We start from the raw sequence: 14934 nt of genomic DNA, 5'->3' as shown, positions 1-14934 counted from the left end.
ATTATATATTATATTTATTAAAAATCAAGTTTTGAAGAATATATTTTATTTTTTTAAAGAGGAAGAGTAAAGAAAGAATAGGTTCTAAGGATAGACCCCGAAACCATCCAGGTCAAAACCAGCCTTAGAATTGACCTTCATAAGGTAAGTTTTGGTTCTAAGAACCTAAAACTAACCCTTATAAGATAGATTTCAGGTTCTACCATGGAATCAAGTCAAATAGACCCATGCTCATCCCTAATTTGAATTAGACTGTAATATATTTTTTAACAAAAAAATCATTAGCTTGATCAAAGTCCAGATGACCTACTCGATTGAACCATTTACTCATCTGACCCGTGAACCAACCCTAACTTAAACATTTAAAGTTATGATTTAATGTTTTTTAGTCCATATAAATAAGAATAAATCACAAATAGGTACGCTGTATTTCGGAAAATAATGATAGATAGATGCCTGAACTTTCAATTGCAACCCTAATTACCTGAACTCTCAAAAATACACATTTGAATCCATCCGTTAATATTTTGTGAGTTAAACATTACATAATATTAAAAATACCCTTCTGGTATATTTTCAAATCATTGTACGGAGTAAAATCGTCACGCTGTCGTCCAAAAATTTGAATTCATTATTTGATGCGCACGTGAGAACGTCATCGTTAGAATACGTTGGGTTAGCTGAGACGCTCGGTTACCAAATGACCATCTCGACAATGGGCAAAGTAGAAGACTATTATTATCTAAAACTTGCCACGTGTAGAAGACTAGAAGAGAACCGAGCATTCTGTACCGCTATCTACATTGCCTTCTTTTGTTTTTGGTAAATAAACGTTACACTGCCTTCACTGCAAATGGGCCTCACTTATTAATTTAGCGTTTATGAAAAGCATCTACGAGGCCCAGCTGATTATGTTTATTATTTGTCCTGCTTTCATTTACCAAGAATAATGGGTGAGTAATTTAAATAGCTAATTGGTGCTCCGATCTCAAGTATTCCAAACTTGGGTGGAATCCGAAGATAATTAGGTCCGAGTCTTGTACACGGGCTGTACAACCTGGTAAATGTGGGAAAGTGGTTGGATTGGAATATAAATTACATCTAATAACTCTTTCACTAAGAATTAAAGACGAAGATCATAAGCCCGTGATTAGTCTTGTGGGTCCACTAGTTTTTGACTTTCTCGGTTGGGCTCCTGAACGATAAGCTGGATGCTGGAAGCATGATTCAATGATCAACTGAGTTTATTTAGGCGTAAATGCTAAGAGCGGACAAGTGGAAGCAGTAAGTAATAAGAATCGGAATTAAAATACAAATCTTACCATCTGTTTCTTTTCCATTCATTACTCCCTCTTCTGCCTTATTTAAGAGCCTAAGTAGAAGTGGGGAAAGCAAGAATCTGATCTTTGGGAGGAGGAATTATGGATTCCAAAGCTCTCTTCTTCTTTTCTCTGGTATGCTTCTGTGCTGTGGCTCTCAGGCCTGTTTTTGCAGAGAATGAAGAGGACCCAGGCCTTGTAATGAATTTCTACAAGGACTCCTGTCCTCAAGCCGAAGACATTATCAAAGAACAAGTTAAACTTCTGTACAAGCGCCACAAGAACACTGCATTCTCATGGCTCAGGAACATCTTCCATGACTGTGCTGTCCAGGTACACAAATAACCAGAAGTTTTCTTGTTTCTAGTTTGAAACTCTGTTGATGGGTTCTTTTCTGACTCTTCTGTTTTTCCCCTGTGTGTGTAGTCATGCGATGCTTCACTTCTACTGGATTCTACAAGGAGAGACTTGTCGGAGAAGGAGACAGATAGGAGCTTTGGGCTTAGGAACTTCAGATACCTTGACACCATCAAGGAAGCTGTGGAAAGGGAGTGCCCTGGAGTGGTTTCCTGCGCAGATATCCTTGTCTTGTCTGCAAGAGATGGCATTGTTGCGGTACTTACTCAATTTCCATTTCTTGGTTGAACTTCTGCTCTACTTTTATGTGGGTTTCTGTTTCTTTCCCTTGTAAGGTGGTAGATTCTGTATCTGTGTGGATCTAATTTTTAAGTTTCTCCACTTAAATTCTTATCCTGGATGATCTTTATGTTTGTTCTTAACATACTCTTTTTCTGAACTGGTTAATTGCAGGATTTACTTATTTAGTAAAATAGCCATGATCATGGTTTTTTTTTGTCTTTCTTCACCCAAATGCCAACATATCCTCTTGAGTGTTTGTCTCCTGAGTTGAATTATTCTGTTTTGCTTTTAAATGGGTTTCCTCCTCTCGATCTGCTTTTCCTCCCCTCCTGAACATTATTTCTGAATATATCTTTTTTGCTTACTCAAGTTCAAGTAAAAGGTCTGTAAGGGTTCTTGTGGAAATATCTGCAAAAAGACTTTAGACTAATTTGATTTATGATTTTTATATTTATTTTTCTTGGTTCAGCTTGGGGGCCCTTACATCCGTCTCAAGACAGGGAGAAGAGATGGTAGGAGGAGCCGTGCAGATGTGATAGAGCAGTTCCTCCCTGACCACAATGAGAGCATCTCTGTGGTTCTTGACAGGTTTGCAGCCATGGGAATCGACACCCCTGGAGTAGTTGCCTTGCTGGGTATTTTCTTCATCTCTTACCACCCATGATCTCACACAGACATGGACACATAATGTTCATGCATATATACATGCATATATCACATGCATACACATATGCAGACACCATGTATAATGTATTTCACTACATACACATAGCAGACACCATGTATAATGTATTTCAGTTTATTGTGATGCCCATACATCAATTTTCCATCCAAATCCTCATCAGACACCACTAGATCCACCATTAAACTTTCTCCTGCATGCATGATTGTTCCATGAAAAAAAAACATCAAAGCTAAATGTATGGGTCGCCAAGCATCTTCCCATTCATGACTAGTTACATGCATCATCCAAATAAAATGCATAGAAGTGAAAGCAAGCTAAAAACACCTCTAACTGATCTCTACACAGGAGCCCACAGTGTTGGTCGAACCCATTGTGTGAAGCTGGTTCACCGTTTGTACCCGGAGGTAGACCCTGCACTGAATCCCGATCACGTCGAGCACATGTTCAAAAAATGTCCAGACCCAATCCCCGATCCAAAGGCCGTGCAGTACGTGAGGAACGACCGAGGCACACCCATGAAGCTGGACAACAACTACTACAGGAACATAATGGACAACAAGGGCTTACTCATAGTAGACCACCAGCTAGCCAATGACAAGAGGACTAAGCCCTATGTGAAGAAGATGGCCAAGAGCCAGGACTACTTCTTCAAGGAGTTTGCAAGGGCCATCACCATTCTCTCTGAGAACAACCCTCTTACTGGTACAAAGGGCGAGATCAGAAAGCAGTGCAATGTAGCCAACAAGCACCACTGAGATTTTACTTGCCGCAGTAGAGTGAAATACCTCCACCTTTCTCGTTAGCTTCTGTGAGAGATGAGATGAAAGAATGAAGAGTTGGTAGAATAACTAATAAAATGGTCTTAGTGGAGCTTTACTTTTCTTTATGCAAGTGAGTGGCATCTGTCTCGGCATTATGATGATGATGGGGTGGTGACCACACGCACCGTCTTTAGTTTTGTAGGATTCTCCCTTTTTTGTTTTTGGTGGTGTAGACGTGTAGTCGATGTAGTGATGGGTGCTGGGGAATGAAGGAATGATGTATGTATGGGTGGTGGGGATGGTGTATGATGAATGGATTGAGAGTTATATTATGGTGGTTTGTTCATGCTTCCTCAGTTCCTCCTCTCTCTCTAAAATTTGGAATTTATTCTTGGAATCCAAGAATAAAAAGATAAAAAAACAATTGGGGTCCACGAAATTGTAGTATCCATCGCAAAAACAAACGAGATAGCGTGAATTGAGCTAATAATTAAGCTCTGCACTTGTCAAGGAGACAAGGACTTGTGAGTTTATGGTAGGTGGTCACATTATGATCCTCTGTTTACTATTATTAATAAGACAAATACAATGCAGGGAGATGAATGACAATGAATGAGCAAAAGCCTTAATAAGGATTACTGATCACTCGTATAGCTGGTTCAAAAGATATAATCCTTTCTCTTTTCTTCTTCTCTTTCCCATTTTCGTTTCTGAAAATGACATAAGCTGGCTCGTGGAATTGCTATATTTGAGGTTTGAATTATTTACCATCGATTAGGTAACCTGTCAGACTGAAAGACGTGCATGTGCATGTGAGAGTATGAACGATGAATTGCCAGTGCTTATGCAAGCATTCAGGACAGAGCTTTCGTTGCAAACTTGGAATTTTCCACAGAAAGTTTGGGATTTTGGGTAAGAATTTGTTTAGCATTTTAGATCAATTTGCGTGGTCACTTACCGACTCGGCTCGCTCCTTGATCTAACCATAAACTGGAAATTTATCTCTCACAGTTAACTTCAATTCATACAAGTTGAATGGTTGCTTTTACTACTGATTTTTTTTTTTTTTAGGAAAGCTTTTAATATTGATCTCCGCCCTGTCAATTTAATGCACTAAGCATTTACGATTAAAGAAATTGTTAGGCTATAGCAACAACTGCAGGTGGTTTTGTCAGGTCTGTTTGAACTTTGAAGTGTAATCGTACTTCCATTGCTTATTTCAATATATTATTGGACTCTGGCACTTGCAATCAAGATTGGCATCTTGAGCAATGAATTATGAGATCTGGGCAGTGATTTTGGACACATACACTGCAATTCTTATCATTTCACTGACAGTAAAACGCCATGGAGGTTCTGATCTAACCATTTAAACTATTAATTCATGGGTCCCTTTCCAACCTTACGTTTAGCTCCCTCTGATAAACGAGACTAGTATTGGCTGTTAAACAGTGATTTTTTTTTTTTTTTTGTTCTTGTTGCAGAAGATTGACACATGTTGATATCATTCATTTTCAGGTTCACTTGAAAACTACCAATTTGTTCCCTGACATGGATGGAGAGGTTGATTATCCAATGGCTTATTTTCTTTGAGAAACATATACTTAATAGCACTAACTAAATTCTATTGCTACATGTTTAAACCATGAATAATAGCTTAGCTATGAACTGATCAGGATGGTGCTATACTGCTATATGAGGCATGTCACATCCACCATTCGGCAGAGGGAAGAAAAATGCTAGAGTTGCAGATTGTCTTCCTCAAAAAGATTTCATTGCTACATGCGTAATGTTCTACTTGACAGATTTACAGGAAAGGGTTGTTCATTACTTACAATTCGCTAATCCTTTTTCAGCTCTGTACCAACTGAACTGCTGTCAGAGTTACTATCAGCTTCTTGTGTGGCTGCATCTTTCTTCTGAGTTCCTTCAACCACATTGGGAATAAAAGGACTACCAGAAGGGTAATAAGGTTGTGGGTGAAGAGAGATGTAACTTGTTGGATGGAAAGAACGGTAACCATAAGAAGCTGGGTAAGGACATGAAGGAAATGCATTCGTCTGAGGCCAATATGTGATTGGCATAAATGTGTTTGATGGGTGTGGTGGAAACATGGGATATGGAGTTGGCGTCTGATTTGTGTGGTAGGACATATTTGTGTTAGAAGTGCCTATAGCAGGGTTTGGGATTGGTGGGGTTTCTGTTAGAGTATGAGATGGCACAGATTGAAATGCTGTCATCGCAGGACCATGGACAGAGGTATATCCTATAAGCCCAAACTGCATAGGAGGTAGAGAGCTCGAAGGAATGGATTGTAGGATTGAGGATCTAGTTAAATTTGGAGGCTTACTTGTGGAAGCTGTTTGCCTCTTGCCGCTTGATTTGCTTGAAATTGCCTTCCCTGCCACGTGCTGTGAATTTGGACTAGCCTGTTTAGGAGGGGATTACTTGTTAATCAATAAAATTTTCATGAATAGAAACCACAGCTATACAATGTTGAATCTGGCATCATAGTTAGCTGGACAGGTTGGATCCAAGCTTATCTACCCAATAAATGGTTTAATCTTTACTATTTTATTCTTTCAAAGGTTTGAAGATTGCCAGTTTTTTATTTTTGCTTTGGAAGGCTAATACCAGCACATATTTAATATAAATTATCCAATACCAGATTCATCTAGGACAATATATTGACATTCATCATTCCATTTCTCCCAGACAACAAATCTAGATGAAAATAATGCCACTTTTGTGAACCTATATTTTTAATACATCAAGATATTAGTAATATGCACTTGCATTGTTCAACCAAGGTTCTATATTGTCATCCCAGACCGTCCATCAGACAGAGGACCCTCTAGATTGTATAGTAGTTTTCACATGGTCAGATTCCATGTCAATTATATATCCCACCATGAATTGGATCTTTTCCCAAGTGATGATAATTGTTGAAAGTTTTAAACTTTTTTCTAACAAATAAATGTCCAGATATAGTTTTCTTTTGCCACAGGGTTGGGGTAACACTTTACTCCAAGAATGAAGTTTTGTGTGAGGAAACACACAGAAACTTATGGACTGCCACCTAAAATTCCATATAGAAGATTCCCAGGTTTCTAAGATTTATTTGTTAGGCTCACCTAGTAAACTCAAAGCCTTATAAAGTACTCTTCAAATTCTGTTTCATAATTGATGTGATTCTTTTTGATATATTTGGTGTTTTGGGTCATGATATTATTATTTGTTGTCTATCCTCTCTTTTCTGGACCCACGATTTCTTTGGGTGGATCCTTTATTTTGAGATTTTTCATAGTGCTTTAACTTTTAAATATTTTCAGTTGGACAACTTTCAGGATAAAATTAAGGAATTTTGGTTTCAGTTCCACTTGAAAGAAACCAATTAAACTCAAATTTTAACAAATACGAAGGCATTTTCAAGCTTAGCATTTGCACCAAAGAGTAAAAGTCTTACAGTGTCATAAAGCACTGGATGTTGATGGAACAAATCCTCCCCTTCAGCATCTCTATCCGTCCTGCAATGAGGCATCTTAGATGAAACCATGAAAAGAAACAAAGCCATTAACAGCTCCAAATCGATGCATGATTTTCCAAAGGAAATATGGGTTATGGACAATATAAGGGTAACCAAACTTTTAGTGAGAAGTTATGATGTAGTAGAAACAACAACAACAACAACAATGATAATGATAATAACAACGGTGCTAACATAAACAAAGAGCAGATGGGAAGGTGGAGGCATGAGTACCTATAATATTTTTGAAGCAGGTCCAGGTTCCGGTACTTCGTCTCCCTTCGAACAAGGTCATCAGGAAAACCAGCCATGAACAAAAGTGTAATACCTAAGGCCTTGAAGAAAAAGCTCCCACTACGAATATTGACTAGCATTGCTATCTGGCACATAAGGGGTCCAAATGATTTTAGCTTGTTCCTTCCCATCCGCTGCCTCACATATCTGGAGTAATCAATTCTAGATTAGGTTGAAAGTAAAAACATCCGATGCCATAAACCTATAAGCCCATAATGTTGGTGTTTAAGATGAATGATAATCCCCATGTCCTTGGACACCCCCCCCCCAAAAAAAAAAAAAATATATATATATATATATATATATATATATATATATATATATATTTTAATCTCAAATATCTACTCCCTTAAAGCTTTACCCCTCAAGGACTGAGGTAGTTGGGTGTTGTTAGAATCAGGGTGGAGAAAAGGAAATAAAAAAAAAAAAAAATCCTTGTATTTATTCCTAGTTGAAAATTAGCAATTGGTTAACTCCCTAAGGCCATGTTGAACTTACATATTCTTCATCTATATAAATTTATAAAGATAAACACTTTTTTCATGTTTTGAATAGTGCATATATATTTGTTCAGTGTTGGTTGATGCTTCATCAAGTTATTAAGAAGACATAATTCTCTTCTTTGTTTTACAAAATTTCAGAGCTCACCAACTCTGAGGAAAGCAAGGAGGTAATTTCTTTACTGTCAATACATACATGAATTACCTGACATGACTGCCAGTGAGAAGCCAAGAGATCCCATTTTACCATAAATACATCCTTTATTTCATAATTGAAAGGATATCTAGGTCAGCTAATTTTGGTCCATAAACACATCAGGGAAAAGTGACAGCTGAGTTAAAATTTTGGTAAAGCATCATACTTACTCATTTTGAGGAAGATTTCTTGTCCTCCCTCCATATTTGATGCACAAAAATAAGCAAGATGGGCAGCTCGGATCAGATGGGCGCATAGTCTTCTCCTCCTCAAGTATTTTAACAGGACAGAGTGTAGGATTCTGTCGGTTGGGATAGAATATTTTTCTCCGGACACCAGGATGCTCATATAGAACATGTTCCTGATTTTAAAAATAAAGGAACTTAGTTAATATCAATGAATGAAGATTGGGGTCAATATAAGGATGAATTAAACAGATCCTCACTCCATAATTCAAGTTATGAAAAGGCCGTTCCAAAGAAAAACTAATTCCAGCTATATATTTACAAAAGTAATATATAGCATTCAGGGAATCAGTCAAATAGGTAAATAGGTACAGAAAACTACAAGATGAAAACCTATCTTCAGCCTCCTGACAATGATAATTGCAAAACAGAGAAATAAGTTAATCTCATAGATGGCTATTAAAGAAAAACCAAGGGAAACACTGAAGTAGAGCATGATATCCACTGTGACTAGATATTGTCATGCTATTTGGTTGGCCAATATTGTTAATATTGGATGATAACAGCAATACCCACACCCATTTTAGAAGGAAGAAGACATTATGACATCTTGGCTGATAATTTCTTAGGTGATTATAACATTCATGGAGTCCATCGTGAAAACAAAAAAGAATAACATTCTAAGCAAATTGTTAACTAATTGGAATATGCTCAATGTCATGTAACTGACTTTCTTTTGTAACCACAGAATCATATTTTTCAATCCACACGTGAGGTATTTGTTCAAACCACTAGAACACAAAGAATAGAGGCATGTATGTTTAGATAAATGACTTCCTAGTGGTTGTATAAACCTCACAAGAAGTGGAAAAAATATTCTTTTATTTGTTTGGCAAAGAAATCTTAGTAAACAGAAGCAAAAATGACATCAAGGCAACCAACTTTATATTCATGAGCATGTCCCTCTAATTGACCATGTTAAAATCCATACAAGTAAAATTATCAAGAAACAAGAATGCTTACCCCAGGATTATTTGGGGATTCATAGGGCTCTCCCTTTCTCAGTATGCTAAAATGATTGAAATCTAATTCATACATATCTTCACACCCATGCCTTATGCCAAGAGATGCAAAGACAATGATTTTCCTTATGGTGTGAGATTGAGCATTTTTCAGCAAAAGCACTTCTGACTCTATTATTCTCTTGACTTCTTTTGGACAGAAGGCTACCTTTGGGGGCTTTTTATGCAAAGGTGTGTTTCCTAATGCTTTTTGCCCAGTCTCATGTCCAGAGCTATGGATTTCTGATGGCACTCTGTATCCTCCAATTTTTCTGTTTTCTTTTTTGTAATGCCTTTTCTGTTCTTTCTTGCTGTTAATAATTTGTGAATCAGTTACTAACAGGCCTTTGTTTTGATATCCATTTATGTCTTCACTTGCATTTGGTTCCTTTGGTTCACTCTGACCACCAGCTGGATTTCCTGAGCATGATTTATCTTTTTCCCCATCAATGCCTTCATGGGCATTTCTTTTCACTGTATCTGCAACTTGTGAAATGCCATCATTCTGCCTGTACTTATCATCAATATCAATATCATCCTCATCGCAGCACTCGTCATCTTCATCATCACTGTCATCAGTATCTTCACAATCTGCACCACAGTCACCATCTTTATATTTTTCAAAATTCAGAAGCTGGGTTTCATCCATGCTCATCCAGTTTACTAGACAGTCTTGTTGATTGATTTCTTCAACGGCCCGGCATGGAATGTCATGCTTTATCTGTTCAGACAAGATTGAACTTCCTGCAACTTCTGCATCTTCAACTTCATCATTTTCTATCTTTTGTCTCTTGAACTTCTTAAAGCTTCTCTCTGCTCCATTATGACAACTATCCTGGGAGAGAAAGAATACCAGAATAACTTTCATGAGTCAACTTGAGAAAAAATTGAAACAAAGAATATGTAAGAACTGTGTTAACTCAACTCTAATGGAGATATGTGGTTCTGTTTCAATTTGTGTGGACGATGGAGATATATAATAGAAGCTAATCATGTAGCACATTATTATTGATGAGATCTCTAAACCTTATGAAGTTCCAATTTTGAACAAAGAAAGCCATGTAAAGAGGACATTTCTCCATAGTCTATACAGATTAACATGAAACATGAGCTTATAGAATCCAAAGGTCTAAAACTACAGTAAGTAACTGATGTTGGTAAATGGTAACATTGGTGAACAACCTAATCTATGTTTTACAGCATAAATAGACCAATGGCTTCCAAATGGAAACACAGTGAAGAATTAACTTTTAGACATCTATAGATTTATCAAAAACGTTATAAAAATATATTTTTGTCATTTAAAAATACATTTTTCCAGTAACAGTCTATATCTTTTGGAATTCTCGAGGAATGCATTTGCTCTTTGGAAGTTTCCTATATTGCATCTAAATTGTCAGTTTGTCACATCTTTTGTTACAGGAAAGTAGCTTTATAATCCCTCCTAGTCTTGCATTCTGAGACCAAATTGAACCTAGACCCAGTCAGATATAGATATTCTGCTCATATCAGAATCTTGATAGTTTTCTCCAACATTTTTTTTTCTTTTCTATTCACATATCTAGCATGTTGGATACAATATTCTGTGATTAGGATGAAGAACTTTTGTACCCTTGCTTCCCAAGTTCATAATATTTGAAAGGAACGTTGGTCTAAAATTGACATTTGATTCCCATTATCTCTGCATGGATCTTCATTGACACCAAAACAAAACCCAAAATTCAGAGAACAATGGTGCAGCAAATTTTAAAACATAATATAGTGTTATGCATGGTTTCTGAATTTCTTTTAGACAGCTGCTCTCCCAAGTTAACAATTTACTTCATCTGTCATTTAAAACCACAATTTGGTTTTGCTCTAGTAAATACAGGAAGAAGTTAAAAGTTTATTTATCAAAAATAAATAAATAAACAAAGAGCCTACAGAAAATGTCCACAAGGATAACGAATCCATCCAATAGAAGAAAAAGGTGATTCAAAGGAAGATCATACAAAATAAAAGCAAAAAATAAAAAAAAAAAAACAAACTTTGGGTTTCAATTCACAGAAGAAGTAATTTATTGACTCGGATGCCTCCAGCTCTCTCTCTGTGTACTTACTTTTAGGCCTGTTATCTTTCTACTTTTAATGCACATATATATATGTATACAAAAAAGCATATCTCTCAAATCATTTCTTTGGTTGATCTGTCATTTCTACTCTTATCTTGGATTATGCCAACCTTTTTAGCCTTGGTCTTCATGCGAGTTCTATTCCTTGACTTGAATTTTTTTAACCAAATTGTCTGTTTTCTGTCATAACCAACCCATCATCTCTCTGAATATGCATAAGAGCTCCATGCGTATTGTGAATTTCATTCTCGTAAGGCCCCAGCCTTGTGGCCCATCAAAGCCTTATACCATCATGCAAGTCAGTGGAACTAAACCACATCCTCAAAGTTTACTAGCCATCTTTTTCCATTATTATACCATAAGATCTCGTACAGTGTTCACTTATACTTGAATAATCCTCTTATGAGCCCAGCTTGAAAACTCGGATATTGATTGCAATCAAGCATGCAGATTAGAAATAATATTTGAATGGTATCCACCAAAAACAAACGACAGTGGTAATGGTTGAATGATCCATCAACAGTTGAACACATACACATACAAACTGGTATATACTTATTGTAGAAATGAATTCTTATGTACGGCATTTTAGATGATATTCTATTAAGAAAACTTTGACAAAGAGAAAAAGAAGCATTAGTTCCAGTAAAGACAAAACAAATGCACCAGGAAAGATGCAACATAGCAGAAGAAATTCAGAAATGGATCTCTGATAATCAAATCGTACATGTCCAGGAATGAGGAGAGAGGCCTTTTCTCTCTCCTGTATTTGAGCTTCCAATAAGGATATCTTCTCCATAAGTTCTGCATTCTTCTTCCGCTCCCTCTGCAACTCGGCCAAAATCTCTGCGATATTGACACCCTCTCTTTTCACTTCTAGTTCTTCACAGCTCAGCGGAGCCGAAGGAACAGAAAATTCTAAAGAGCACCCTCGACTTCTACCACATAATGCAGAAGCATTAGCTAAGCTCGCACAGGATTGAAGCTCTCCCATTTGAGAATGCACAGGCTCTGCTTCAGAATCTAGAACTCTAGAGAGAAACCCACATCGAACGAGTGGTCTTAATGCAGAAAAATGGAGCAACAATGCCCATTAACCAAAACCTCGATGAACAGGTTGAAAGTTTAGAGATTTAGGGGGGAGGTGCAAGGGTTCAACAAGAAGAAGGGAAAACCATAAACCCATAAAGCAAAACCTCCAAACGGGTTCCCAAATTCAAAGCTTAAGAAAAGACCAATAGCAGAAGGTTAGTTCTCTTGGGTGCCGAAGTAGAGAAATTGGACGTTCATGATAGCATTGATAAGTTATAATTGAATAGAATGACCAAATGAAGGGAAAGAGAAGCAACCGTGCGCAGAATCTAGTAAAAAAAGGCTGAGACAAAGCATCAAAGCACTGCAAGGAGAGCGAGAACGAACAGGCGCAAGATACACTGTGCCGAGTATGAGTGCTGGCCAAGTTGCAGAGAAATAACAGAGAAGTAAACAAACAAAAAGAAAAAGGAAAAAAAAAATGTCTTAGAGGAGAATGAGGGAGAGACTTTTCTGCAATGAATAGATGTTCTCTTGTTTCGGAGATAGAAAGAGAGGAGGAAGAGAACCAGAGAGGTGTGAATGACGATGAGGAAGAAATGGAGTCTTTTCAGTTTGGTTTTTGCTTCAGTTTTATAAAAGAGAGCGGCGGGGACTGAGGCATGCAACACCACGTGCTTCTCAATGCTCTCTCTCTCTCTCTCTCTCTCTCTCTCTCTCTCTCTCTCTCTCTCTCTCTCTCTCTCTTCCTTCTTGCTTTGCACAAAAATTTGTCAGACAAGCACTAATAGAGATTAGCGCCCATTAACCCGCCTGAGCTGTTAAGATATAAGTTTATGTTGCTGGATTCATCCAATCCAACCAATCTGTTACTTTTTTTTTTGGATAGAAAACCAATCTGTTACTTCAAACAAAGATGCAGAGACCCAAAACCCCCTAAGCTGTGCCTCAATTTAATGCTGGGATTGCATGATTGATACTTGGCAACCCAGTTAGCTTCACTTATTATTGCAGCAGCTCCCCACAAGTTCGAACAGGTCAGCGGGTCGGGCCAGCTACTGATAGCCCGATCACACTACTTGTAGGTTGTGGCAAGATGGATAACACAAGCACAAGTAGTAACAGAAGTAGCAGTAGCCTGTCTGTAATAGTAGAATCCAAGGCATAAGAAAAGTTGAATGCTTGAATCTTATGGGGTTATGACAAATGACAATAGCTCAATCACAGTGACTGGAGTGGGTTAATGGCTGGATTCATTGGAACACCCCACACATAACTTACAGACCTAACTGGATATGCCAACTGTGTTTGGATTTTTCAATGGGTAGGAGTGATAGGCCCACTGGACGTGGACAAACCTGCTGCCTGTGATAGGTCATGAAGCATAAGGTCACAAGCTGTGATGTAACATTAAACATTGAATACCAGATGCATGGACAGAAGTTCTGGGCTTTTCAGTTTTCTTGCAACTCTTGTCTCTATGTGTAAACCGTACAGAGTTACAGTTTTATTCCTTATGGAACTTCTTGGTAAAGAACATAGGTTCCCCCCCACAGCTGTGAATTGCATAACTATTTCAAAAAAGAGAAAAAATATTGAAATTTGATGTGTGTAGTTGTGCATGTCTTGACTAGCTAGTGTAATATCCTTGGGTGAGTGAGGAGTGAGGAGTGAGAAGTGAGAAGTGAGGAGTGAGGACTCTCTTCCCCATGTATTAATGAAAAAACAAAGAAAGAGTACACACGTGCATTTTTGTGATAGTGGGATACACGATAGAAAACAAGCTCACGTGGAGTAGGAACTTGAATGGTTGTCTCAAATGAAAACTTTGTCAGGGGAATATGAGACTAACCTTGGATTCCATTCTTCTAATTAGTTTATTATTAGGGTTTCCATGGAAGATGTGCTTTTCTTCTAATAAAAAAATATGGGTGAAACCTTGGAACTCAAGGGTTGCCAGTGGAGTTGTAATATATATTTTGCTTTGTCTTGTAGTTTGTGTTTTAAAAGATTAATCTCTGTGAGACATCACTTTTTCTATTGATTAGCTTCACATGATGTGTCTATGTTAGCTTTGAAGGAGGAAGAAATGAAAAGGTGAAGCAAAAATATAAATGAAGTTATATTTTCTAATTTGGTTTGGTGCTCTGAGAGAGAGAGAGATTGAAATGTTTTTATTTTTTCTTTTTTGGGTAGGAAGATTGAAATGGGATCATATGTATTAAATACCACATTGATCTGAACAAAGTGGAATGATTGAACAAGATACATGTAGCTGACTCAATATGGTAGTCACAAGGCTTTGTTGAGCTCAAGGGAAACGATTGAAAGGTAAAAAATACAGGAAAAAACAAAGGTAAATGTTTACAGAATTTCCTGGGATTTGCTGAGGCTGGCTGAGAGATTGTCTTGTCGGATGAAGACCTAGCAAAAAGTTGACCTAATTTGCGAATCCGACCCAATCCAACCTGATAAAAAAAAAAGGGATTAGGGTCTCATATTTAATTATCTGAATTTGAGAATGACCCGATCCAACCCAACTCGAAAAATCAGCTTAGGTTGTGTTGGGTCATCGATCAACCCACTAACCTGATTGTTAGGTCTAATTACTATTTATGTATTGTTT

General features: G+C 37.4%; 2 protein-coding genes across 2 annotated transcripts; one reads left to right on the top strand and one right to left on the bottom strand.

Moving 5' to 3' along the window:
* The first annotated feature begins 1393 nt into the window (after positions 1 to 1393).
* LOC148878251 (peroxidase 42-like) lies at positions 1394 to 3760 on the top strand. The gene is made up of 4 exons (XM_088951532.1): positions 1394 to 1652; positions 1746 to 1934; positions 2428 to 2593; positions 2989 to 3760. The coding sequence occupies exons 1-4, from the start codon at positions 1422 to 1424 to the stop codon at positions 3396 to 3398; spliced, it is 996 nt and encodes a 331-aa protein (XP_088807658.1). The 5' UTR covers positions 1394 to 1421; the 3' UTR covers positions 3399 to 3760.
* A 1375-nt stretch (positions 3761 to 5135) lies between these two features.
* On the bottom strand, positions 5136 to 12952 carry LOC148878250 (uncharacterized). The gene is made up of 6 exons (XM_088951520.1): positions 12004 to 12952; positions 9129 to 10001; positions 8091 to 8281; positions 7165 to 7371; positions 6871 to 6931; positions 5136 to 5833 (listed from the first exon to the last, which is right to left on the bottom strand). The coding sequence occupies exons 1-6, from the start codon at positions 12268 to 12270 to the stop codon at positions 5246 to 5248; spliced, it is 2187 nt and encodes a 728-aa protein (XP_088807646.1). The 5' UTR covers positions 12271 to 12952; the 3' UTR covers positions 5136 to 5245.
* Positions 12953 to 14934: the final 1982 nt, after the last annotated feature.

The sequence above is a fragment of the Nelumbo lutea genome, chromosome 1, assembly GCF_056320005.1.
Source record: "Nelumbo lutea isolate HS-2025 chromosome 1, American lotus-T2T, whole genome shotgun sequence".
Lineage (NCBI taxonomy): Eukaryota > Viridiplantae > Streptophyta > Magnoliopsida > Proteales > Nelumbonaceae > Nelumbo > Nelumbo lutea.
This window is presented reverse-complemented; position numbering and strand designations above follow the sequence as displayed.